A 26,046-nucleotide genomic window follows, 5' to 3' on the forward strand; every position below is an offset into this window, starting at 1 on the left:
GGTTAGGTAGGTTTAAGTAGTTCTAAGTTCTAGGGGACTGATGACCTCAGAAGTTAAGTCCCATAGTGCTCAGAGCCATTTGAACCATTTTTAGAGAACAGATTTCGAAACACACTGATCCATCATTTCAGCACGTAGTGCAAATACTAGATAAATAAGATTTGCCTGAATTGTTGTCCAGCGATCCGAGGAGCAGGTTTCCTAGACACTCCCTTTGCCAGCTTGGCAGGATTCAACAGGTTAGACAATTCCCAATCGATCACTTTAACAACTCATGCTCATAAAATATTAGCACGTCTTCTGAACCCTGAAGGTACTTATGAATAACCCTGTGGAATGAGAATCTATAACGGTTTTATCACATTTGCGTAGGCTACTCGATGTTACTTTCCTGGCTGACGAGCATTCGCCGTCTACGATGTCGTAAAGGATATTATAAGTAACAAATTTTGTGAACGTTTACGTACTTGCTGAAGTGTGCTTACTCGCACTTTTGCTATCAGCTGTCAGAGTGGTACAGTGACAAATGCCTTTCGCAAGCTTTAGAGTTCAAAGGTTACAACGAATGTTGAGGAAGTGGCGTCCGAATATGGCAATTCTTACCTGGTGAAGTAGCGTTCCGCGCACAGGACTGCTATAAAAGACGAGCTCGCACGGACGTTACTCACCTGGGGAGCAAGGAGACCCGACTCTGTCCGGGGCCGGCGAATCGGTAGTCGGGGGTGGAGGCGGGGGCGGGGGTGCAGCGCCAGATGCCGCCTCCGGTCGCCCCTGGGCCGCCGCCGCCGCCCCCGCTTGCTGCTGGTCGTCGGACGCGGGCGGCAGCGGCGCGCTCGACATGAGGTCCCACTGGCGCAGCTTCTCGCGGTCCAGCTCGAACGGCGTGCTGGAGGCGGAAGACTGCGTCGTGGCTGGCGGGGGCGGAGGCGGCGGGGGAGGCGACAGGAGGCGGGCGTCGTCTAAAAAAGTCGACGCCGTGCTCTGGAGGGAGTTTCCGGCGCCGACGGCCGCGACAGCGGGGGCGCCGGGCAGCGGAGACGGGGCCGGCGCCGGCGAGCCGGGTGGGAGGCGCCGCGCGGCGCCCTCCGCCTCCCACAGGTAGCCGTCCGGCCCTCCGCGGAGGCGAGGGGCCGCGCTCTCCGCGCCGTTCTCGGCGGCGACGTCGCCGTAGCGCAGCTGGTGCTGGCTGCGGCGGCGCGGTTCGAGGCGCGCGGCCACGCTGTCGTTCACGTACGTGGCTCCGCGAGAGAGCTGGGCCCGCCTGCGCGCACCTCCGCCGTCGAGGTTCTCCAGGGACCGGGTGTGCCTCAGGCTGACGCGGCGCAAGCTCTCTCGCCACAGGGCGTCTTCCTCCCAGTGGTCGACCGGCTGCTGCTCTCGGCGGTGCTGCTCCTGCTGCCGGTGCGGTTCCGGCTGCCTCTCCGTCGGCGATCTGCTGCCGGCGTCGTCTACCAGTCCTTCCAGAGAGCGCGACTTGTCGCGCAGGCCGTGCGGGTACAGGTTGACGACGCTCCCCGCCGCTGGCACCGGAGACTGTTTGGGAGGCCTCCGCCTCAAGGTGTCCGCTTCGAACAGATTTCTGGCGTCCACGTTCGCACCCTTCGCGAGTTCGGCCGCCAGCCGGCGCTTCTGTTCCTCGCTAGTGGGCATCGCGGGTGGAAGAGTCGAGGGCAGTGGAGGCGGGCACTGCACGGCGTGGTGGGGCGAGTGGAACGTCCGGTGCTGGTGTATCGGGTTCACTTTGCGGCCGATGTCGTTCCTCTTGAGCAACGCCGCCGCCGAGTCGGACGCGTCCGCCCGCTGGTTGTTGAGTGGCGGCACCCGGCCGCGTAGACTGGACAGGCTCTTCTCGGACGCCGAACTGGCGAAGCTCCCGTCGTCGTCCGTCCTCAGCAGGTCGGAGTAATAATATGGCGCACCTGTCGCGTCTGTGCCTATGGGACATTCATCTCCCTTCAGTGGCTGCACATTCTCGTAATGGACGTCGTCGTGGCTACCACCTGTCGTTTCTCGTTTCGCCAAAGCCTCCAGAGTAGTCGACAAATTCTTCTTAACCCGTTTTGTAGAGGGGTCTGCCTTCTCAGATAGCTTATCGGGTGGTGACTGGCAGTTTTCGTTGTAGCTGTAGCCGGTATCTTTCGAGAAAGGCGAGTAGTACGTGTCTTTGGCGTAGGCAGACAAGTGGAATGGTTCACTACTGTGGAAGTCCTCCAAGTAGCGATCGAAGTCGACGGTACCGCCGTCATCGAGGTGGAGCGCCAGGCCACTCCTGCTACCTATAGAGTCCAGGTCACTCCCCACATCCAGCCCAGGGATGAGCCGTGCTCCTGACAGAGGTCGCCTCTTGGAGCGTTCACTACCTGCCGATTCCCACAGCCTAGAAGCATCGGAATCCACTTCGGCATTAGTAATGGCATCATTTCGCAGCCTGGCTTCTAGTGACGACGAGTCCTGCGTCTCCAGAGAATTGTCGAAGTCGTCGAGTGGTGGTGGACTGGTCGGAATAGGTGGCGGTGGTACTAGGTCACTGTCAGAGGAGTCGTGATTGTCAGCGGTGGCGACGGTGAGCCCACTGCTCGTGGCACCCAGGTAGTAGGAGGCCGGCCGGAACGTATCGGACAGACTGAAGCGCGGGTGCCGTGGTGTGTCCACCGACTCCAGATCCTTGGACGCTTCGTCGTCGGCGTCGGAACTGTCACGGTCGGCCTTGCCCTGCTCTCGAGCCGGCTGCGGCCCTGTTGAAGAGCTCAGTATGTCCGGGAGACTGGTGCGTGTAGTTCTGTGCAAAGTAGGGTGGTTTTTCTCCGGCAGTGACATCACACTGCGCTTGTCCGGGTTCGTCTTGGTGGTATCGTCTTTGCTGACGACCTTTTCGCGAGATTTCAGCGTCAATGGGCTGACTTCCATGTATACTGGCTCGTAATGGGAAGAAGGATTGTACAGTAGTTCATAATGAGAAGTTGTCACACCGACACCACTACCGATGCCGTCTGCCGCCTTCTTGAAAACGGAACCGACTTCGCAGTAGCGTGGACTGTCAGGAATGGCATAAGTAGCAGTGGAGTCGCCAGAGTTGAGCCTCTTCAGTTCCAGCTTAGACGCAGCAGCAGAGACATTGTCCGTAGTCGGTGCGAGCAAGGAGCGCACGAAACCGTTCTCCGTCATCTCGACGTACGAGCTCTCTTCCAGGTCACCGGCCAGTATGTTCTCCACGAGTGCACTGTGTGCCGCAGACCCGCCGATGCAGAAGGAGTCGGCAATGGACGGTGGTGCCAACACGGCCTTTCTCGACGGTGTCATCGGCATGTAGTGCTCCTCGATGTGCGCCAGAAAGCTGGCATTGGAATCGCCGTCGGCATTGGCGACGGTGCCGGTGGAACTGCCGCCGAGGGCGGGCGTCGCGACTGGCGTGCAGGTGGGCGAGTCGGAGTCTTCGTGCGTCACCATCGACTCGGCCATGCTGAGCCTGAGGTAGCCGGGGGTGACGATGACCTCGAGGTCCTCGGTGCCACTGCCCGCCTCCGCAGCCGACGTGCCACTGTCGGTCGCGGCCGTCGACACGGAGAGCGACTTGCGCCCCCGCGTGCGGCCCGCGCCCGGCCTGCGACTGCCCAGGTCGCGACACGAGCTCACGAACTTGTCGCGCTTCCCCAGCGCCGCCGCCACCTCCTCGTCCTCGCTGGCCGGAGTAGCGGGCGGTACCGGCGCGGACTCGTCACTGCCACTCACCGTAGCGACAGGCTGCGGCGGATCGGAGGACGCGCACTGCTTCGGCTCGACTGACGGCGCCGACGGCTTCAGTGTGGCGCGAACCTCCACGTCTAGGTCACTGCCCGTGTCGTAGAGCAGAGTCTCCGTATCGCTGAAGACGCGTCGCCGGTTGCCGCGCAGTCGTTCGCCGCCGTCCTCCGCGTGCCGCTGGCGCCCCGTCTCCGTTTTCTTGCCCTTATTCTTCTCGTAACCGTCTAGCAGCTCTCTCACGTTCTCGGAATCGGTATTCGCCCCGCGTCTACCGTCAGTGTCGCCCAGTGCGAACGCCCGCAGATCTTCGATGCGACGTCTCAGGCTGGACGAAACGGACGAGGAAGCGAATCCGACGGCGTTATCGGCGCTGCTGTTGCCGCTCTCTTCGTTCCTCAGACTGGACACGTGTGCTTCCGTCGGCTGGTACACTGGCGGCGACGGCTCGAGAGGTTCTCGCATCTGCACCGCGTCCTCCTCCTTCCCCGGCATCCACTCCGACGCGTGGAGTCGGTTCTGCAACGAGTTCTTTCTCCTAGGGATTCCCACGCTGGCGGACGGCCGCCGGCCGCCGTTGCCGTCGTCCCAGAGCTTGTCCGGCACCTCTGCCGACTCCTCGGCCTCTGACAGCTGGCTGCGAGAGGTGCGCACGGTGTAGGCCAGGCGGTGTCGCCCGTACTCGCTCGGCCCGGCGGCGCCGCCTTGCAGGGACTCCGTCGCCTCCAGCTCCGCCACTTTGCCGGCTCGGTGCATCGTGTCGTAACCACTGTCCGAGTGTTTCTCGCACGAATACCGCTCGTCGCGAGACGGCTTCGCTTCCGGAGCAGCGGCAGAGTTCTGCCGGCCGCGTGCACCGGGAGTGGCGTGGACCTCGACGGCGACTGTCTCGCTGTTCCTGGCGCGCGCCTCGCCGCTGCTGCTGCTCTGGTAGTGCCGGTGCTGGTGGCTGTGGTAGCTGTCCGGGGAGCGGGCGCGCTCGGCCGCCGCGTCGCCGCAGTACCGGTGCCCGCGACCGCGATCGCGGTACTCTTCGTCGTCGTAGGACGCGTCCGGCGGGATGCCGCGCCGGTCTCCGCTCCTACTCGCGGCGCCGCTCGCGTCCTCGTAGGGCCCCGAGCCGGAGGCGCAGGCGGGGGCGGAGGCGGGGGCGGGCGCGGGGGCGGCGGCGGCTGTGCCGTGGCGCGCCCTGGCCGAGCGGGACCTTCCTGCCTGCGAGGGGCGGCGCACGCGCTTTCTCGCCCTGCGGACGTCCCCCGGCTCTGCGTGGGCAGAGGACAACTTGGCACCCGCGGTTCCAAAACAGGCCCTCCACCCGTCGCGGCCAGCGTTCGGACCCGACGCGACCCGACCCAGCTAACCCGCCGACCACCGCATCCGGCCTGGCGCCGGTGTTAGGAGCGACCGGGGTTAGTACGGTACGGCGCGGCCCACGCCCCGCCACATGCACAGCAGTCGGCCACGAGCTCCCGCTCAGACGTTATTAGTGATTAGTTCTGTCAGGCAGGCAGGAAGGTACCAACAGGACCAGAGCACCACTACAGGCATGCAAGAAAAAAAAAGCGCACTTACCTTCACTGCAGAAGATCTCCATCACTGACGTTCTAGTATGTACCTTCTTCTGCAGTACGCAGAAGGAAGAACACCTTTTCAAACGATAACTGTGTGACGCACTTTGACTCTGATCTGGCCCATTTGTATGCAGTGTTCTTACCGACTACACTATTGGGCATTCCTAAAGGCCCGCACCAATACGGAGTTAGTCACTACATACGACATGTTCCTCGCGAGAGATATCAGCAACCGGATTTATTTTTGTTTAAGTTGTCTCTTTTATTTTTCCGTCTCAGTTGCACATTTTTACGTAGTTAAGATCGCACTCGAGCATCTTCATATCTATGTAATTACGTAATCAACGCGTCATATCTATACGGGAACTACACATCAGAATACTGCCCTTTGATACATAGTTCCTGTACATCGACGAACAGATTCCTACACAACAACGTATATCTGGAGATGATCGAGTGCAACTAAGACAGAAAAATAAACCATATAAATTTCTTCAACATGGTAATTTATAGTTCTAGAAAATTTCGCCAGAACTGCCGGATGTCTAGAATTTCCGGCCACGATATTTCGGCGCAGAGTCTTCTGGCCATCTTCAAGGGAATACTGTCGGAAACGTTCTGAGCTCAGAGCTCACAGAAAACTCTGCGCCAAAATATCGTGGCGGGAAGTTGCAGACATTCGTCAGTTGTGGCGAAATTTGATGGAACAATGTGTACGCCGGGGAAGTTTTAAATTTCTCAACAGGGTTATTGATAAGTACCTTCAGGATTTCCGAAACCAACTGCGCGAAAAGTGCAAGACGTACATATAAATGACACATACCGGTGGATAGATCGTCTCTCCAGGTTTCTATTCGTAATAAGCGCAATGATGTTGTTGCCGAACCCACTAGTAGGCAACTGCAGATTTGCGCATCAACGGATCGACATCCCACGCAGGCTGTTGTGATAACAGCATCAGTGACTCCAATGAATTGCACACACGTGCTCATACTCAGGCACTGACATATGCCGCGTCACAAGCGGCACCCTTACTGAACACCTCTAATGTGAGTTAAAAACTTTTTGCCCGCATCTTGTGGTCGTGCGGTAGCGTTCTTGCTTCCGGGTTCGATTCCCGGCGGGGTCAGGGATTTTCTCTGCCTCGTGATGGCTGGGTGTTGTATGATGTCCTTAGGTTCGTTAGGTATAACTAGTTCTAAGTCTAGGGGACTGATGACCATAGATGTTAAGTCCAATAGTGCTCAGAGCCATTTTTGAAGTTAAAAACTTTCAGAGATACTCTATTTAATGATGTGGGTTTTATTGTCTGTGTATTTCGCGCACTCTTCCCCTGAAACCGTATAGATACTAATGAACAATCCTGTGCTTCAGTTTGCGGAAAAAGAAGAGAGACCGGCAATGAGTACAGATCCATTGCAAACCATTAATCTGCTAGCATAAATTTCAACAAAGCGCAAACCCAAGCAGGCGCTTAGATTTTAACTTTTACACATGATTTCTGAAGGCTGGTCCGTGATTGTAAGTAACACGACCGAAGCACCTAAAGCGCTCCGCGATCAGATTAAGCAAATATGCGAAACGCAGATGTTTTTAAAGTAATAGGATTTCGAGGTGATTAACATTACGTGCGGTTCAGCCGACTTTTTTTCTAAACTGCTGAATTATCTCTCTTCCTTGTAGCTATGGACAAAATTAAACTCCACAATCAGAAACTAAATATTGTTTATATGAACCAGGAAGTTTTAGAGTCTTTGCTCGTAGGTCACTGAATTTTGACTCATGAGAAGGAGGGGAAGGAGGAAGATTGGGTTTAATGTCCCGTCGACAATGATGGCATCAGAGTCGGATTTGCGTCAAGGATAGGGAAGGAAATCAGTCGTGCCCTTTCAAAGGAATTATCCCAGCATGTGCTTGGAGGGATTTAGGAAAATCACAGAAAATCTAAATGTGGATGGCCGGACGCGGATACGATCCGTAGTCCCCATGAATGCGAGGCCAGTGTGCTGACCACTGCAACATCTCGCTCGGTTTTCACTGATCAGGGGTATTCTCAGGAACGCAAAGTTCTCAGAACAAATTGCAAAAACTCCTACAGGCATTTAAGCTGCGACTACGTGGATATTGAGCTTAAAGAAGGTTAAAATCTAGGAAATCTTGTTCGATTATTGGAGCTCATTATCACGGCTTTTGTGTAGACTGATTCAGCGGAAAAAGGATCCTGATGTAAAAAGAAAGTTTAGATGTAACATCGAGGTACTTAGCTGATTGGGTGAGAATGAGCAATATTGGAAGAATCATCCCAGGATACACTTAACAGTAGTCTAATAAGGCGAACAGAGTCGAAATACGGGCAGTCTCACGGGGATTTGACTGTTACCCGTCCTGAGTAAGAGTCCAGCATCTTAATCCATGCGCCACTCACCTCAATCCTAGCAGCATACTTCGTGTGAAAAGGGTAGCGAATCCTGAGTTATTTTCTAAGGAAATATCAGACCTGGTGTTTAATCGCCACGGACTTCTCGGTTGTTTTCCGGCTAATGGGACACTGACTTAGCGACTTCTTCATTCACTAACTGCCGGCATGCTGGACTATGTTACGATGATTTGAAAATGGATCTCGGCTCGTAACTAGTCATCAAGTGAATAAAAAAAAGTAAAATTTTCAACTCGTTTTCGTTGTACTGACTTCTCCATTCGATGAAATATACATACGAACGCTAGACTTTGACTTTAGTAACGAAAGAACAAGACAGTTCTGTCATCCGCGACGACATTTCAGAGATGACATACCACGACCATAACGATTAGTTATCGAAGCCCTCTGTTAGTGAAAAAGGTGTATTAATTTGAAACAAAATAATAGTGTTATAGCCAAACTAATTTACAAGGCCGAAAGCATGCGTCTGGTTAGCCACAAGTATTGTTAAAAAAACCACACCTTCAATTAGTCCCATCACCGTTTAAATAACATTTACTAACATAAACTGTCTTAACTTTCAAATGAAGTAAAACAATAAATAAACTCAAAAAAGTTAGTCACAGCAGTAAGATTAAACTTAAATATTAAAAATAATTATACTGTAAAATCAGATAAAGACATTCTACAAGGTACATTTACTGGCAGGATTTTATTTTCGTCGGGCACATGGGTTAACAATAAACATGCTCTTTCTGAGACATGTGTAGAACAATAAAAAGTTTGGGAAGTCGACGATGCACTCAAGTATGGGGGTAGGGACTCGACCGAAAGACAGCGGATACGAACACACGCGATGGGATAAAATTTCATAATGTCAACGTCGCGGGGTTAAAACGCCAACGTCCGTGCACGGTACTGAGTTCCAGCCTATGATGGAAGAAATCTTAACCCACAGTTGGAGGGAGGAGCCTGGAGTTTCTTTTCCTGAAACCTTGCCGCAATGCCCCAGCCTAACATTCTGATCTCCCAGCTGTTCACTGTAAATGGAGGCAAGCGGCAGTGTTTATGGTGGATAGTTTGTCGCGGTCTCCGTGCTGCTTGTGCGGGGAATGGATGGGTCTACGTACCAGCAGCTAACTTCACTCTCGCTCCTCTTGTGGTGTCACCGCCAGACACCACACTTGCTAGGGGGTAGCCTTTAAATCGGCCGCGGTCCGTTAGTATACGTCGGACTCGCGTGTCGCCACTATCAGTGATTGCAGACCGAGAGCCGCCACACGGCAGGTCTAGAGGGACTTCCTAGCACTCGCCCCAGTTGTACAGCCGACTTTGCTAGCGATGGTTCACTGACAAAATACGCTCTCATTTGCCGAGACGATAGTTATTCCACAGCTACGTCCTTTTTTGCTAGTCTCATTTCCTAGACCTGTTCCAGACCTCACGCCAGCCCGCGTGAGCTAAAACGCGTGCCTTTCGGCTTCCTCTCATAGTGGGTTGGCTGTCTTGCCAATCCACAACACCTGTCTTCATGCAAATACAGTCTAAGCAGTGACTTACAACACTCTCTGGCACTTACGACCGAACACACAAATTTCCCACAGGAAAGATGACAAAGTTTGCGGAGAAATTTAGCTCCAGTTATGCGCATAATCCTACGTCTGAGGTTCTTGTAAGCGACAATGTCCCTTTCTAAAAACGTACCTGGAGGCTCTGCACACTCAACAAGTGACAAACTTCTGTGTACCGAGAAAATGAATCGTTGGTCATTAATCGCATTTTGTGGATTAGGGAGTAAGACTGCGTTGAACGATGAAATATTTGCTTTTTAGAATAACTTATTGTTCTGCGAATTACTGTTTTTCTTTTTAATCATGGTGTTTTGCAGAATGTGTAGTTTTTCTAAAACGAAATTTTAGTTCGCAAACATGAAGAAACAGGCAACAGGAGGTCCTAACCTCAGTAAGACGATACAAAAAGAGGATCAGTAACATAACTCAGGTTATTAGGCAGTTCGTAGTCGTCACCATAGCCACGAATCATGACATGAGGCAATGATAAACTGATTAAATCGAGGTCTTACGGCTGATCACAATGAGTGATTTGCGTTAATATCTAGGAAAGAATGATAACAAGGAATCAATTACGTGAAGGCTCGCAACAAACACTTTAGATGCTTATTTAGGGGCGAAATACATGGTACTCAAGTAATTGTTGCAATGTCTTGGCTGTTCTGCAATCAAAAACTAGTTACAGAAGTCACTGCCTATCAGTGAACGAAACGCTACATTTGTAGGCTTAGAGCAGGTTCAATCCTTAATTGACTCGCACACTAGTGGTACAGGTGATTATACGGTTTGAGTAAATCAACTGCATTTCGCACGTTAAGTATCCAACATGATCGTCAATAAATCATAATGCACTTTCGATGGAGGCGACAATTTCGCAAAATTTTATTATTATATTTCATAGCCTGACGAAAATCTGCACAAAGTTTTCGAAAAAACGTTCCTGGAAATGCCTTGAACGACAAGCAGTAATTCGCGGCTCGCTGCATTTACGGATCTATGGTCTGTGTGCGCACTACAGTCGCAAAAACCACCAAAAGGGGAAGTAAAACAAAAAGTGGTATTGAGCGAGGCATTGGATACAAGAAACAGGTTTAATGCTTTGCAGCACGAGCAGAATATAATCGCAAATGTGGCAGTCGGTAGAGACGTCGAAAATCCAGCTCAAGCGTAAGGTGCGAGGGCGGAATCAGTAGGGGATAAATGAATTGTCACCATCAGCCTCTTAACGAGCAAGCAGTTCGATGCAGACGTTTCTTCTTTCCACTTAATGTTCTTTAGTCAGGCTTGGAGGAAACCAGTGGGCACAAACTTTTGAATACGCTGCCCGGTGAACAAGTATGTAAGCACTACCAAGAGAGGTGTGAAGTTGCGCATTGAGTTGCCCGATTGTTATTTGTCCATTACCTCGCACGCTGTAGCACTGCGGGCGCCACGGCAGATGGTTCAAATGGCTCTGACCACTATGGGACTCAACTTCTGAGGTCATCAGTCCCCTAGAAGTTAGAACTACTTAAACCTAACTAACCTAAGGACATCACACACATCCATGCCCGAGGCAGGATTCAAACACGCGACTATAGCGGTTGCGCGGTTCCAGACTGTACTGCTTAGAATGCTCGGTCACCCCGGCCGGCTTAGGAGTCACCAATTCGTTAACTCTCTGCACATTGTCTGGAGTGTGTGCAGTACGAGGTCTGCCGCTGCGAGGACAATCCTCAATATTGCCGTGCCCGCTTTCATCACGTAACCTGCTTGCCCACTGACTAGCTGTACTGTGATTGACAGCAGCATCTCCATACACCTCTTTCAACCTCTTGTGGATGTTTCCCACCGTCTCGTGTTCAGAGCACAGGAATTCTATGACAGCACGTTGCTTCTGGCGAACGTCAAGTGTAGCAGCGATCTTGAGGAGATACTGTGACAGCGCCACTCACGGGAACAGGTTGAACTATGTTTGAAATCAAGCGGGAAGGATGTATCTACACACTGTAAAACATTCACACATCCAGAATGAAAACTGTATTTTTACAAAAATAGTGTGCATTTCTTTTGGAGTGACCCTCGTAGGATTGACATCTAATTGGAGTAGATATATGGTGTTTCAAACTAAATAATTTTTTTTTACCAAAATTGGTCGAGAAAAAAATGTGTTGCATTAGGTGTTGAAAGCACCTCGCAAATAGGACGGGGCTGATAATTACGAGTGATCAAGAGACGTCGCAAGTTGCGACGTGTGATGTCGGGCCCGCCAGCTCGACGGGAAGTGGGCAGCAGTGCGGGCCCGCTTGCCAGCCCGCCAAAAGCTGGTGGTACTCACCCTCGTCGTCGGAGGAGAAGCTGTTGTAGCGCGGCAGGGAGGCGGCGGCGGGCGCGGAGGGCCGCCTTCCGTCGTGCGAGCGGCTGCGCATGCGCGCGGCGGCGCTCTCGTCGAGGTGCGAGGCGCGGCGGGCGCCCGCGGCGGCGGCGGCGGCGGCGCTGCCCCCGGCGCGGGCCAGGCCGCGGCACGACGACGCGGAGGTGGGCAGCGAGCCGGGGGCCGGGCCCGGCTTGCGCGTCAGCGGCGACTGCAGCATGCGCTGCTTCCACTCCAGCAGCCGCTTCATCGACTCCTCGCGCTGCAACAGGGGCGCCGCCGGTCAGCGCAGCTAGCGGGCTCTCACTCTACGTTCACCTTTTTTTTCCTTTCTTTATTGAATTTCGATTTCCCCCGAAGGGGGCGCGCTGGCAGCATAGTGTCCCGCTCTTGAGCCTACAGACTTTGTTTTCAAAAGATGAAGATAATAAATAATAAAAACAGGCGGTAAAATCTGAGACTTAAATGGTAACATGAAGAAAAAAATCGTGGAAATTTAAACATAGAACAAAGGGATGATGATGCTAATAAAATACATAAGAAGCAGACAGTTAAAATAATAGACAGACAATTAAAACTCACGGCGACAGTCTGGTTTCTGTTCGCAAAAGACATAAGATTCACACCCAGCGACAGCATGATTTCTGTTCACACCACTGTGGAAAGACGAACAACACTGAACATTCACTGGAACACTGCACTAAAAAGTTGGCAAAGATGACATACCACAGCCAAGAGCAGTTGGGGGGAAACTGGACAGATGGTGGGAAAATATAAAGGGGGAAGGAGAAGAAAAGCGAAGGGGGAGGGGGGAAAGGAGCCAATGGAGGATGAGGACCTGTAAGAGGGGTCGAGGATGCTGGGCAGATGCGACAGGGAGTGGGGAAGGCAGCCGAGGGGAATACAAAAGGACTCGGGGAAGGGAGTGGAGAAGGGAGGTAGGGAGAGGTTAGTTGGGAAGAAAACAGGATGGAAGGGGGGGGAGTCCAGGGAAAGGTAGGAGGAAAGGAGGGGGGAGTGAGAATCAGAGTTGAGGGGTAAATGGAGGGAGAGAGGGCATCATCCTGGAGGGCGAGTTGATGGAAGCCACCTTGGGAAAGAAGCTGAAGGGTGTAGAGATGGAGGGTAGGGGGGACACAACAGTGAAGGCCGGGCGGAGGGTGGGGACGGGAGAAGAGTGGAGCAACCAGGGGGTGAGGGGATCAAGGTGGCGGGAGGTGTAGAGTATGCGGATATGGTCGAGGAATAGGAGTAGATGGGGGAAAGGAATGAGGTCATAGAGGATCCGAGGATCCACACGTTCACTATCTTCCTCCTCGGAATACAACATCTACGGTGACGCAACGACCAGCCAGGTAGAACGCGTGCTGCAGGGTTGTGAACTGAGATCGGTGTTCCAGCCTGCGTCTAAAATACGAGATATGTTGCACCCCGTTAAAGACGATATATGTCTTTAGAGTGCCAAAAGTGAATGGTGTCCTGTGCGAATGCGGCAGCATTTACACTGAAGCGCCAAAGAAACTGGTATGGGGATGCGTATTCGGAGATATGTAAATAGGCAGAATACAGCGCCGCGGTCGGCAACGCCTATATAAGACAACGTGTATCTGGCGCAATTGTTAGATCGGTTACTGCTGCTACAATGGCAGGTTATCAAGATTTATGTAAGACTGAACATGGTGTTATAGTCGGCGCACTAGCGATAGGACAAAGCCTTCCGAGGCAGCGATGAAGTGGGGATTTTCCCGTACGACCATTTTACGAGTGTACCGTGAATGTCATGAATCCAGTGGAACATCAAATCTCCGACATCGCTCCGACCGGAAAAATATCCTGCAAGTTCAGGAGCAACGACGACTGAAGAGAATCGTTCAACAAAGCAGAAGTGCAGCCCTTCCGCAAATTACTGCAGACTTTAGAGGTGGGCCATCAACAAGCGTCAGAATGCGAATCATTATACGAAACATGATCGATATGGTCTTTCGGAGCCGAAGCCCCACTCGTATACCTTAATGATTGCAGACACAAAGCTATACGCATCGCCTGGGCCCGTCAACACCGACTTGGACTGTTGATGACTGGAAACACGTTGCCTGATCGGACGAGCGGCGCTTCGGTCTGGAACCGCACTGCTGCTACGATCGCAGGTTCGAATCGTGCCTCGGGCATGGATGTGTGTGATGTCCTTAGGTTAGTTAGGTTTAAGTAGTTCTAAGTTCTAGGGGACTGATGACCTCAGAAGTTGAGTCCCATAGTACTCACAGCCATTTGAACCATTTCGGAGTCGATCGTCAGGCTCTAATCGATCGGAATCGGTTTTAAACTTGACAAGAATTTCCGCTGTCGACTAACTCATGTCCATCTCAACCAGATTCCGAGAGAACCTTGCATTGCTAACGGCATGCGACGGGCATTTGGAGTCGAGAACCTCGCAAAAGCATGGTGCTTACAGTGGCACCTTAAGCTGTACGTCCTCCATAGGCCGAACAAAACAGTAGCTGAGTGAAGACATCTAGTGTCGTCTGAAAATCGCCACCGCGCCTCTTTTCAAAAGATGCAAGCTGACGAGAGCATCGATAGCCGAATAGGACGCTTGATACGCACTGTGTGGACGGAGATGGTTCTGTGATGTTTTGAGGATGTCTGTGGCACCATAATTTGGACTAGTTGCTTCACGCTGCCATGTACATAAACCAGGATGACTCCTTTAACGTTCTCGGTAACCAAGATTTAGCCTTTCTTGTACATGTTTGTAGTGAGCAAGCTGTGGAGTCTTTGGTCTTCCAAGGCAACACCAGCCATGTTGTCTGAGAGCCACGCATACTTCTCTGATTTGACGAATTCTCAAACACCCTAATACACAGCGACTAACCCTTTATGTCACTCGTTCTCATACAAACTATTTGGAACAGCAGGTCAAACGTACCAGTAATCATCTCATAATATGGTAGCTGTATGGATCTGTTCATCAATGACTGGTTCGGCTAGATATGGCGTCCCTGCAAAAACTTGGGCACTCCCTTTCTACAGGCGATGTTACATGTTATTAGGGTCGCACCTCGGGCATACGATTAGTATAGGATTTTTCGTAAGTACCTTCGTTTTTTTCAGAAGACAACTGCGCGAATACTACAGGACCAGAACAAAACATATACGAGTGGATGGGACATCTCTTGAAGTTTTACCTCACATTACAGGTGTTCAATATGGCACCGCTTGTGACGCAGCAGCCGACCGCTGTGACGGAGGGGTTCTAGGCGTTTCGGTCCGGAACCACGCTGCTGCTACGGTCGCAGGTTCGAATCCCGCCTCGGGCATGGATGTGTGTGATGTCCTTCGGTTAGTTCGGTTTAAGTAGTTCTAAGTGTAGCGGACTGATGAGCTCAGATGTTAAGTCCCATAGTGCTCAGAGCCATCTGAACCATTTTTTGTGACGCATAAAACGTGAATAAGACGTTCAGGCTCTTGCTACATACGTTTCAACACGTCATCGTCGATATCAGTGGCCGCATTAACTACCCTTCCTAGCAACACTTCCATTTTAAGCAGTTGTCTAGGCAGGAACACACGATGTTTGACGTCATCTGAGAAGAAAAAAAAAAAAAAAAAAACCTTAAGAGTTCAGTCAGGTGACTGTGGCGGCCACGAAGAAAGTGGAGAGTCGAGATGGGAAGCCCGTCCAACGCAACGCTGAGGTAGTTCGAGATTGAGGTAATCAAGAACATCTGAAAGAACGCTTGTTGGAGCACATCTATTGCATTCAATGTAAATAAAAATTTTTAAAAATCTTAACATAGAAAACTCTAGAAAGTAAAAAAAAAAAATACATATTTCCCCTTTCAGTTTAAAAAAATAATATGCATTTTCCCTTTGATATAAGTACTAATATCTTGGTCCAAGCGTCTTTGTGTCGGGGGCTGCTAAGTAAATAAAAAAATCATAAGTTATCAGCAGCTATCCTTTCTAGAACTAGAACAGTATGCTTTCATTATGCTGGGTATAAGGCTCTTCTGTTTGGCATCATCTCATCCAGTCCTGCGCGTCCCACATCCTGCCACAAAATGGGTAATGAAGTTATAATTATTTATTATGTACAACATGAAAACCAATCGATATTTAATTAGGCTAAAGTTGTTAAAGAACAGAGTTACCTGTTTATTTTATATAATATTTTTACATAAATACGTAGGAACCTAGTTTCATGCATCAATCTGTCTTACGAGGCCTATACCCATCAGTGGTTTGATTATAGCGTAACAAGGCAGGCTTCATTAAACGGCGAGCGCGGCTTGACCGAGTGCGGCGACCCGAACGGGCAGAAGCGTGAGGTTGTGTCTACACTGCGAATTTTTCGGAGTAAATTAATTAAGACTTAGACTCAACGATCTGATATTCTTAGTTTGATATTAACCTACGTTGCTCAGGTAGCTTGCTTGGATTTAAATTTCATATTTCATTATTTCTATTATGTATTTTGTTTTTATTTTATTTACTCAGCGGTCTCCCGACGCGACAACGCTTGGGTCACAGTACTAGTACTTATATTAAACTGAAGACGGCAAATACATATTATTTTTGTACCTTTTACAGTTTTTCCGCTTTGCAGATGCTGAAACTGGCTACTACAAAAGACAAAAATCATCACTGCTGGTCAACCGTAAAAGATAAACATGTTCTCACAGGCTTTTATTTAGATACTTTTGACCTGTACAATCTGGTACTACGTAACTTGACGTAGCTCTTATGTATTACGTAACGTATACCAAGAGAATGCGCTGGCAAAAAACATTCTTACGCAGTTTAGCTGATGATATTTTAAACGGCTGAACAGACTTTCATGGAATAGAGCTACGAACCATGCCGATTAAACCAGTTTTCAAACAAAAAAATGCATTAAAATCAGGCGTTTCGTTTGGGAACTAGAATGCCACAGACAGATACACAGATACAAAGAAACACACCTTAAACTGTACTGCTGTAATTGCGACAAAAGCTTTTCCTACAGTACGTCCAGATACACGAAACAAGTCACAGCTTTCGCCGTAAAGAAAAATAGTCCATAAATCTTTGAAGACGTGCGAAGGAGTTGCACAATCTCGTGTGGTTTTCTGTGCCCACACAAGAAACGTTGTGACATTTTAACTTTCCAGTTGCATGAAACGTGACTTCGTCACTAAAAACTAACGTCTGTGAAAAACCGCCATCCTCCAGTAGCCTCTGCAAGTTACTACAGGAGTCAGCACGAAGCCTGTTATACCGAGGAATCAGCGCGTGTAGCTACTGCAGGCGGTACGGTTTTACACAGAGGTGTCTGCGCAGAATGCACCAGACAGTTGACTGCGGTGTGTGCAGTTCTCGGCTCGCACGCGCAGTCGATTTCTTAGCGCTGTAAATGAATTTTTCCCTCAAACGCTCCACCTTCTCTCCCACCAGTCCGCGTCGTCCTGGTTCCTTCCCACTCACGGAATATATCGTGCCACCCGTGGATTGTTTTGTCTGGCTTTTGTCATCGCTAAACGTCAACTCACATTTAGCGAATTCGAGGTTACAAAACAGACGCACCACTCCATTAACACCTTGCTCTGACACGCCTGGCCCCTAATGCTGCCATCTGCATCCACGCCAAGGCGCATTTTACGAACCGAAACTTGGAGAGATGTTCGGTCACCACCAAGTACAGAGAAAAGCCAGAGCTGGCGAAGTGCTGCACTGACAGGATCGAGGCGCACGCCCTACATTATTTCTCAAACGATTTCACAGAATCTATTCCATAAAAAAAGCTTTCTGTTTTTACTTGTAGCTTTATATGTCAGTTTTATGGTGAAGAACCGTCATATCGTTAATGGTCGTGGTTATTGTGATGTTTCACATAAAAGCACAAAATCCGAATACATTGCAATGAAAAATGGGAGTCGCTATCAATTTGAGTTTGGTGCATATTAAACTACGTATTGCACTATATGAAATGTAGCTAAAATTTTGAATTCTTATTTAAGCTTAGGAGGGCATCAGTATCTGCCTCCAGTCTCCAGAAAAAGGATTTGATGTAGCGCGTTCACTCTAGACCACACACGCGTTCGAATGAAATATTCACAACGTCCCCCATACGTCGTAAACCGTTCGAGATATCGAAACGAGATTTTGGAAAATGATAGCACACAAAGAGGACAGTTGATCTTAAATTAACAACAGCCTCAATGCAATGTCTACCTAGATTTACCTAGGTTTCAGGTGGGATAACCCAACCTTCTTCAGAATAAAAGGAACTACGATTTGTCCATAATGGACAACGTCAAGAACTAAAAACTGTGATATAGTAATACATCGTCATATTGCAATAACTTATCTAGTAAACAGCCTCGGCCCCACTTCGCGACCCCTGTACGGCAGCAACGGATGTCGTATTGGCTATAGCCTCGAGAGTGCATGCGCGTTAGTGTGCATTCGTACTTGTTAACGCTGCTACCAACATGTACTCCTAAACTTAAAATTTTATGAATAACCAGGTGCGGCTAAAGAAATTGACGTATGCGTTATCCTGTAAGGAACAAAGATATATCGACCGTCTTGTTAGATATCAAAAGTGAGGGGAGCAATGCGTCTACTATTTTAAGCCGACCTAGCATATTCGGGCTAATCATCGAACTTCATGAGGATAACTACGGTTTTGAAATACAGGTTAAGATAATCCCAGCTATTCAGCAAACGGGAGTGCTGAAAGCACGTTGGTAAGGGTATAATGATTACTCCCTACATCTACATACATACTCCGCAGTCCACCATACGGTGCGTGGCGGAGGGTACCTCGTGCCACAACTAGCATCTTCTCTCCCTGTTCCACTCCGAACAGAACGAGGGAAAAATGACTGCCTATATGCCTCTGTACGAGCCCTAATCTCTCTTATCTTATCTTTGTAGTCTTTCTGCGAAATGTAAATTGGCGCCAGTGTAATTGTACTGCAGTCAGCCTCAAATGCTGGTCCTCTAAATTTCCTCAGTAGCGATTCACGAAAAGAACGCCTCCTTTCCTCTATATCTATAGGCTCCCATCCGAGTTCCTGAAGCATTTCCGTAACACTCGCGTGATGATCAAACCTACCAGTAACAAATCTAGCAGCACGCCATTGAATTGCTTCTATGTATTCCCTCAATCCGACCTGATAGGGATACCAAACTCTCGAGCGGTACTAAAGAATAGGTCGCGTTAGTGTTTTATAAGCGGTCTCCTTTACAGATGAACCACATCTTCCCAAAATTCTACCAATGAACCGAAGACGACTATCCGCCTTCCCCACAACTGCCATTATATGCTTGTCCCACTTCATATCGCTCTGCAATGTTACGCCCAAATATTTGATCGAAGTGACTGTGTCAAGCACTACACTACTAATGGAGTATTCAAACATTACAGGATTCTTTTTCCTATTCATCTGAATTAATTTACATTTATCTATATTTAGAGTTAGCTGACATTCTTTACACCAATCACAAATCCTGTCCAAGTCATCTTGTAACCTCCTACAGTCACTCAACGACGACACCTTCCCGTACACCACAGCATCATCAGCAAACAGCCGCACATTGCTATCCACCCTATCCAAAAGATCATTTATGTAGATAGAAAACAACAGCGGATCTACTACACTTCCCTGGGGCACTCCAGATGATTCCCTCACCTCCGATGAACACTCACCATCGAGGACAACGTACTGGGTTCTATTACTTAAGAAGTCTTCGAGCCACTCACATACTTGGGAAACAATCCCATATGCTCGTACCTTAGTTAGGAGTCTGCATTGGGGCACCGAGTCAAACGCTTTCCGGAAGTCAAGGAGTATGGCATCCGTCTGATACTCTTCATCCATGGTTCGCAAGATATCATGTGAAAAAAGGGCGAGTTGCGTTTCGCAGGAGTGATGCTTTCTAAAGCCGTGCTGATGCATGGACAGCAACTTCTCTGTCCCAAGGACATTCATAATAAAAAAATGGTTCATATGGCTCTGAGCACTATGGGACTTAACATCTATGGTCATCAGTGCCCTACAACTTAGAACTACTTAAACCTAACTAACCTAAGGACATTACACAACACCCAGTCATCATAAATTCATTATATTCGAACTGAGAATATATTCGAGAATCCTGCAACAAACCGATGTTAAGGATATTGGTCTGTAATTTTGAGGATCCGTCCTTCTACCCTTCTTATATACAGGCGTCACCTGCGCTTTTTTCCAGTCGCTCGGGACTTTACGTTGGGCAAGAGATTCGCGATAAATGCAAGCTAAGTAAGGAACCAATGCAGTAGAGTACTCTCTGTAAAACCGAATTGGAATCCCGTCAGGACCTGGCGATTTATTTATTTTCAACCCATTCAGCTACTTCACAACCCCAGGGATGTCTATCACTGTGTCCTCCATACGGGAATCTGTACGAGACTCTAACGGAGGTATGTTTGTACGATCCTCCCGCGTGAAATACTTCTCAAATGCTAAATTTAAAATTTCAGCTTTCGTTTTGCTGTCTTCCGTTGCCAGGTCAGATTGATCAGTGAGTGACTGGATGGAAGCCTTCGACCCGCTTACCGATTTTACGTAAGACCAGAATTTCCTTGGGTTTTCAGCAAGATCTTTTGCTAAGGTATGACGGTGGTAGTGGTTGAATGCTTCGCGCATCGCTCTTTTTACAGCAGCACGAATCTCTACTAACTTTTGCCTGTCCTCACTCTCCCGATCTTTCTTGCACCGCGAGTGCAACTGCCTTTGCTTCCTGAGCATTCTCCGAATTGCGCTGTTAAACCACGGTGGGTCTTTTCCGTCCGTAACCCACTTTTTCGGCACATACTTCTGCAATGCGTGATTTGCAATGTGTTTAAAATTTGCCCATAATTCTTCCACGTCCATCGTACCGAAAGTAAATGAAGTCGATTCATTTGCTAAGTGGGATGCTAACGACTGCTTATCTGCTCTTTCTAGTAAGAATACTCTCCTAGCCTTCTTCACCGACATTTTAACTTTCGTAACCATAGTCGTAATGACGTCATGATGACTAATCCCTGTCCCAGCACTGACACCGTCGATGAGGTCTGGTCTGTTCGTTGCTACCAGATCTAAAATATTCTCATTACGCGTTGCCTATCGATTTAGCTGCTCAAGACAGTTTTCAGATAATGTGTTCAAAAGTAATTCATACGACGGCTTGTCTGTACCACCTGTAATGAGTCCATAGACATCTAAGTAGGTTGAAGTCGCCTTCGACTAGTATAGCATGATCCGGGTACTTCTGCGATACAGAATGTAGACTCCCTTTGAATGATTCTAGAACTGCCACGGTGGAACCTGGTGGCCGGTAATAACACCCCACAATTAACTTTATTTCCCCTAGCCGTGTTAAACGTGTCCAGATAACTTCACAATCACGCTCTACTTCGACCTCAGTAGACACAATATTTTTGTCAACTACAAGGAAGACACCACCTCCTACGGTGTCTAATCTGTCTTTCCGATACACGTTCCAACCCTCACTATTTCAGAACTTCCTATCTCAGGGTTGAGCCAGGTCTCAGTCCCGAGAATAATTTGCGCGCCACGCACTTCCTGGAGGGCAGTAAATTCAGGAACTTTATTCCGAATACTCTGAAAATTTGCTGCTAATATCTTGATAGCTGAAGTGTCTTTACACTGAGCGCGTCCTGATTTCCCTGCCTGCACGTCGACTGGTGAGTGTTCATCAGGACACCTACTAGCCTAAAAAAAAACCCATGGCACGCCACAAATTATGGCGGATGGAACAACGGTTGAAAACCTTCAAAAAAGCTTTTGTATCGCAGCTGCGGCTGGTCGTTAAGAAGGTATTTCTTGTCATATAGTAAGTGTTTAAAAATTTTGCATTTGTTCCAAAATATCCAACTTCGCACCATTCACTTCGCAATGCAAGAGCTGAGTAGTATAAAGAGGATTGGGTGCGTGAGCCGTTTGCACTAAGTGTTTAGCGAATGTCGAACCACGCGTGCCATCTCCAACTTTAGTGGGGATATGTTCCTTGTGTCTTGTTAGTAAGGCTCTTCCTGTTTGGCCGACGTAAAATTTCGGGCAATTTCCACATGTAATCTTGTAAGTGGTTCGACATCTTTTACGTTTGGATTGCAAAACGAGTGGCTACGAACCTGCTGGGAACGATGGGGCGTCGTCGGGTGATGCTGGGCCGCGACGGAGGCGGCGGCGGCGGGCTTGGCGACCGCGGGCAGCGTGTGGCGGTGCTCCGGGGGCGGCGCCGCCCCCGCCGCCAGCGCCTCCTGCTGGGTGGCGGCCCCCGAGCCGCGGGCGGGCAGGCGCGCGCTGGCCGAGCGCAGGAAGCGCTGCTGCGCCGCCAGCTGGCGTCGCATCTTGTCGGCGTACGCCTCCTCCGACCAGTAGTCGGGGGCGGGCGCGGCGGCGGGCGCCACGTCCATGCTGGACTTGGGCCGCGGCAGGTGGTGGCGGCCGCCCGCGTGGGCGTGCGCGTGGGCGTGGGCGTGCGGCAGCGAGTGCGGCAGGTACAACGCCACCTGCGGCAGCGTGCCCGCACCCTCTGAGCCCTCCGGGGCCGCTACCGGCGGCTGCTGCTGCTGCTGCTGCTGCGCGCCGTCAGCGAACTAGAGGCGGGCAAATTCGGTCATCTCTGGGAACTACACGACGGCAAAAATAAAACTCGCCCGGACAATGCATCTTAGCACAAGCACTCCAATGAACATCACCTGCAACCCAACTTGCATCATCCACACGTAAGGCCGATGATGCGAGTTGGGCCAATCTTAAGGTGCACTATATTGGCCAGTTTTGTTTTGACCATTTTCTATCCTGCTCTACGCAGGTCGTGTGACGAGGGCCTCCCGTCGGGTAGACCGTTCGCCGGGTGCAAGTCTTTCGATTTGACGCCACTTCGGGGACTTGCGCGTCGATGGGGATGAAATGATGATGATTATGGCAACACAACACCCGGTCCCTGAGCGGAGAAAATCTCCGACCCAGCCGGGAATCGAACCCGGGCCCTTAGGATTGACACTCTGTCACGCTGACCACTCAGCTACCGGGGACGGACTTCTGCGCAGGTAGAACACAGCTTACGATCGCTGACACTGGCAGTAACGCAAACACCGGCGGAAGAAACAGGCGGTTCGTGAGGTCGATAACAGCGGAATTCGTCACATGTGACTGTGCCTCTCTCAGTGCGGTGGTTCAATTCTGGGGGCTTACGAAGGAACCTTACAGGTGAAGGGCGAACCGAACTCCCTTACTAATTCGCAGCTATGAGGAATGGCGATATCTTTTACCGCTAGTCGTATAAGACTCGAAACTCCTTTGCTTTTGGTCCCCGTTTGGTACTCTGTTCACCCCAGCCCCGGTGTCGTACTTGCCATCCGATTTCAGACCGCAGAGAACATTAATCACGACCTCGAGCACTTCCTTACCCGACGTTGGCCTTGGTTGCGTCTATGCGGATGACTTTAAAAGTGAGGGGGATGTGCCCCTTTAGCGACACATACCAAATGTTTGCACTGCCACCGGAAACGTCTGCCTATACGGTGGAGTTACTGGACATCAAGGAGCCTATTTATTATTGCACACAGACTTTCCGGTTCGTGTTGATCCTCTTGGATTCTCATAGTGTGTTGCAGAAACGGCAACATTCGACGTTTGATAAAAAGACCAACGGCTATATCTTGGATGTAATCGAGGCCATCATAGATGCGCGGACATTGGACTTTGGCATCCGCTTACTTTGGGTAGAATGGCGTCGAGGCAATATCACTCGCTGCGAGTGATATTGCGGAAGGAAAGTTCCGCTCAAAACCCCCTGTCCCTTATACGAATCACAACTCAAGAAAGCTGCTTAATGCGACTGGAATTGTGACCGGTAAGTATCCTAGTACCATAAGGGCAAGCACATGGGGGCCACACAACCGAACGTCTGTTTGCGGGCATGGTTCATCTCTGTGAAGCTTAGTAGATGTCGTTCACCTCTGTGAAGCTTAGTAGATGTCATGTGACCTCTCTCACCTGCATGAAGCTGGGACACGGTTGTTGTCACGACCACCTATACCGGCTGAAATTTATCGCTTCTGGACACTGTGATCAAGATACAACGGTGGTGGCGGCTCCGTCACACGCCATGTTGGCGTATAGCTCGGCTGCACGGGTGGTTTCGTACAAAATATCGGCTGCGATGTGCTACTCTCTCTCTCTTGAAGTGCACCTGCTTTACATTAGCGGTTCGAAGTACAGAGTGACAATTATTGAACTGCATGAAATAAAATCATCGTTACTTCTGAAAGGTTTGTGCGTTAGGAAGTTCAAAATGCACTGTTAGCCGCGGGGCATGATGGGAATTAGTATGCGCGTGCATGGCTTGATTTAGCGACGAATTCCACTTTCGTTTGAATGGGTTCGTCAGTAAGCAAAATTGGTGCTTTTGGGGGACTGAGAATCCGCATTTCGCGATCGAGAAGTCTCTAGGCGCTTCAGTCTCGAACCGCGCTACTGCTACGGTCGCAGGTTCGAATCCTGCTACGGGCATGGATGTTTGTGATGTCCTTAGGTTAGTTAGGTTTAAGTAGCTCTAAGTCTAGGGAACTGATGACGTCATATGTTACGTCCCATAGTGCTTAGAACCATTTGAATCGAGAAGTCTCTTCACCCTCAACGGGTGACTGCGTGGTGCGCAATGTTCAGTCACGGAATAATCGGTGCCATATTTCTTGATGGCACGATGACTACCGAACGGTACGTGAAGGTTTCATCCCCATTATCCAGAGTGACCCTGATTTCGATAAGATAAGTTTCATGCAAGACGGATGTCAACCCCATTGGACCAGGAGAGTGTTTGATGTCCTGAAGGAGCACTTTTGGGGCCGCATTCTGGCTTTGGGACACCTTGAGGCCACTGGCATGGGCCTCGATTGGCCGCCATATTCTCCGGATCTCAACACATGCGACGTCTTTTTGTGGGTCTACATTGAGGACAAGGTATAAAGCAATAACCTCAAAACCATCGCTGAACTGGAAACGCTCATTCAGAAGGTCATCGACAGCATCGATGTTTCGACACGTCAGCGGGTCAGCCACAATTTCGCTATTCATATGCGCCACATGACCGTGAATGATGGCAGGCATATCGAACATCTCATAACCTAAATCCCAATATCTGCAGAGACGTTTACATGTTGAATAAAGTGTGTGTATGCCGTAGTTTGTAACTAATTTACGTTTCTTTTCATATAGTTCAATTATTGTTACCCTGTATATAGGTATTATATAGGTATATATAGAGGTATTCTGTAGGTATTATTTAGCTTTGACCTACAAGTTGTATAATCTTGTCTCCTCATGGAAATAGCCCGGGTCGAAAACCGGAACGTCAGTTTCTGGTTTTACTTTGTATTAAGAACTGATCTCTTTAGACGATGCCGTTATCGAGCTTTCGATTATAAGTTTCTGTGGATGTCATTCTCTTCTGGAACAGGCCCGGGTCGAACCTTGTCCGTAATTTTGTGTTTTTTAATTTTTATGACTAGTTTATCTTTGTATTTCACAATCTGATGATTGTTGTAGCTGCTACTAGGTGTTTGGTGTTCGTCTTTTAGTATTTTTATTTTACTTTCAGAACTTACGTCGATACATTGAACTCTTTTTATTGTTCTGCTGTATAAATGCTAATTACGTTAATATGGCACTTTTGGAACTACCGTCGGATGTATGGTATTTGCTGCCCGAAGCCAAAAATAAAGAAAAGGTCGGTGAAGAGAATGGTTAACCGAAAACAAATTCAGAATGTAACGAAGTAGTCTTAAGCGTATACCGAGAGCAACGCGAATCAAAAGCATAAAATAGGCAAGGCCAATGGCGCACGCTGAAGGCTTCATAGACTAGGGAGGGACTGACCGGCAAGTACGGGCCGCTGTGTCTACATAGTCTCGGATCCGCGCGTCACACCCGTGGCGGTGACAGCGCCCCTGTGGACAGAGTGTGGGACTCACCTCTCTCCCGTATCTATACTTGGGCTGGGTTGGGAATACGAATCACTTTCGGATACTAAAGCCCATCCTCGTTCCTTTTCACTCATTCAACATTCCATTTTTATCTAATTGTGTAATGATCTACGTGTTTTAAAAGAGTCAAAATGAGAAGTATAGCACCTAACGACAGTAGTGTACCCAGAATCTTAGCTGGGAAAGGGAAGTTGTTGGGGAAACGAGTCATATTGGTTTCGCGCTGAACGGCGAAATAGTATTGAGAATTAACGACAAATGGTCCTGACTAAACTTGCTGTCTATCAGTATCCATTATGTGATCCGCCTTACTTAAATTGATGCTGAATTGATACAACTATGTATGACTGGCCATGAACCTAACTGTA

The 26,046-nt window shown here is 49.5% G+C and overlaps 1 protein-coding gene across 1 annotated transcript in view; it reads right to left on the reverse strand.

Moving 5' to 3' along the window:
• Positions 1-26,046, reverse strand: part of LOC124622695 — a gene marked incomplete at its 5' end in the record, with an annotated part of 712,404 nt that overhangs the window by 508,719 nt on the left and 177,639 nt on the right. Inside the window, 3 exons of the mRNA XM_047148485.1 lie at positions 669-4,842; positions 11,531-11,914; positions 21,818-22,285. Coding sequence (XP_047004441.1) covers positions 669-4,842; positions 11,531-11,914; positions 21,818-22,285 — 5,026 coding nt within the window. The remainder of the gene's footprint in view (positions 1-668; positions 4,843-11,530; positions 11,915-21,817; positions 22,286-26,046) is intronic.

The sequence above is a fragment of the Schistocerca americana genome, chromosome 7, assembly GCF_021461395.2.
Source record: "Schistocerca americana isolate TAMUIC-IGC-003095 chromosome 7, iqSchAmer2.1, whole genome shotgun sequence".
NCBI classification, from domain to species: domain Eukaryota; kingdom Metazoa; phylum Arthropoda; class Insecta; order Orthoptera; family Acrididae; genus Schistocerca; species Schistocerca americana.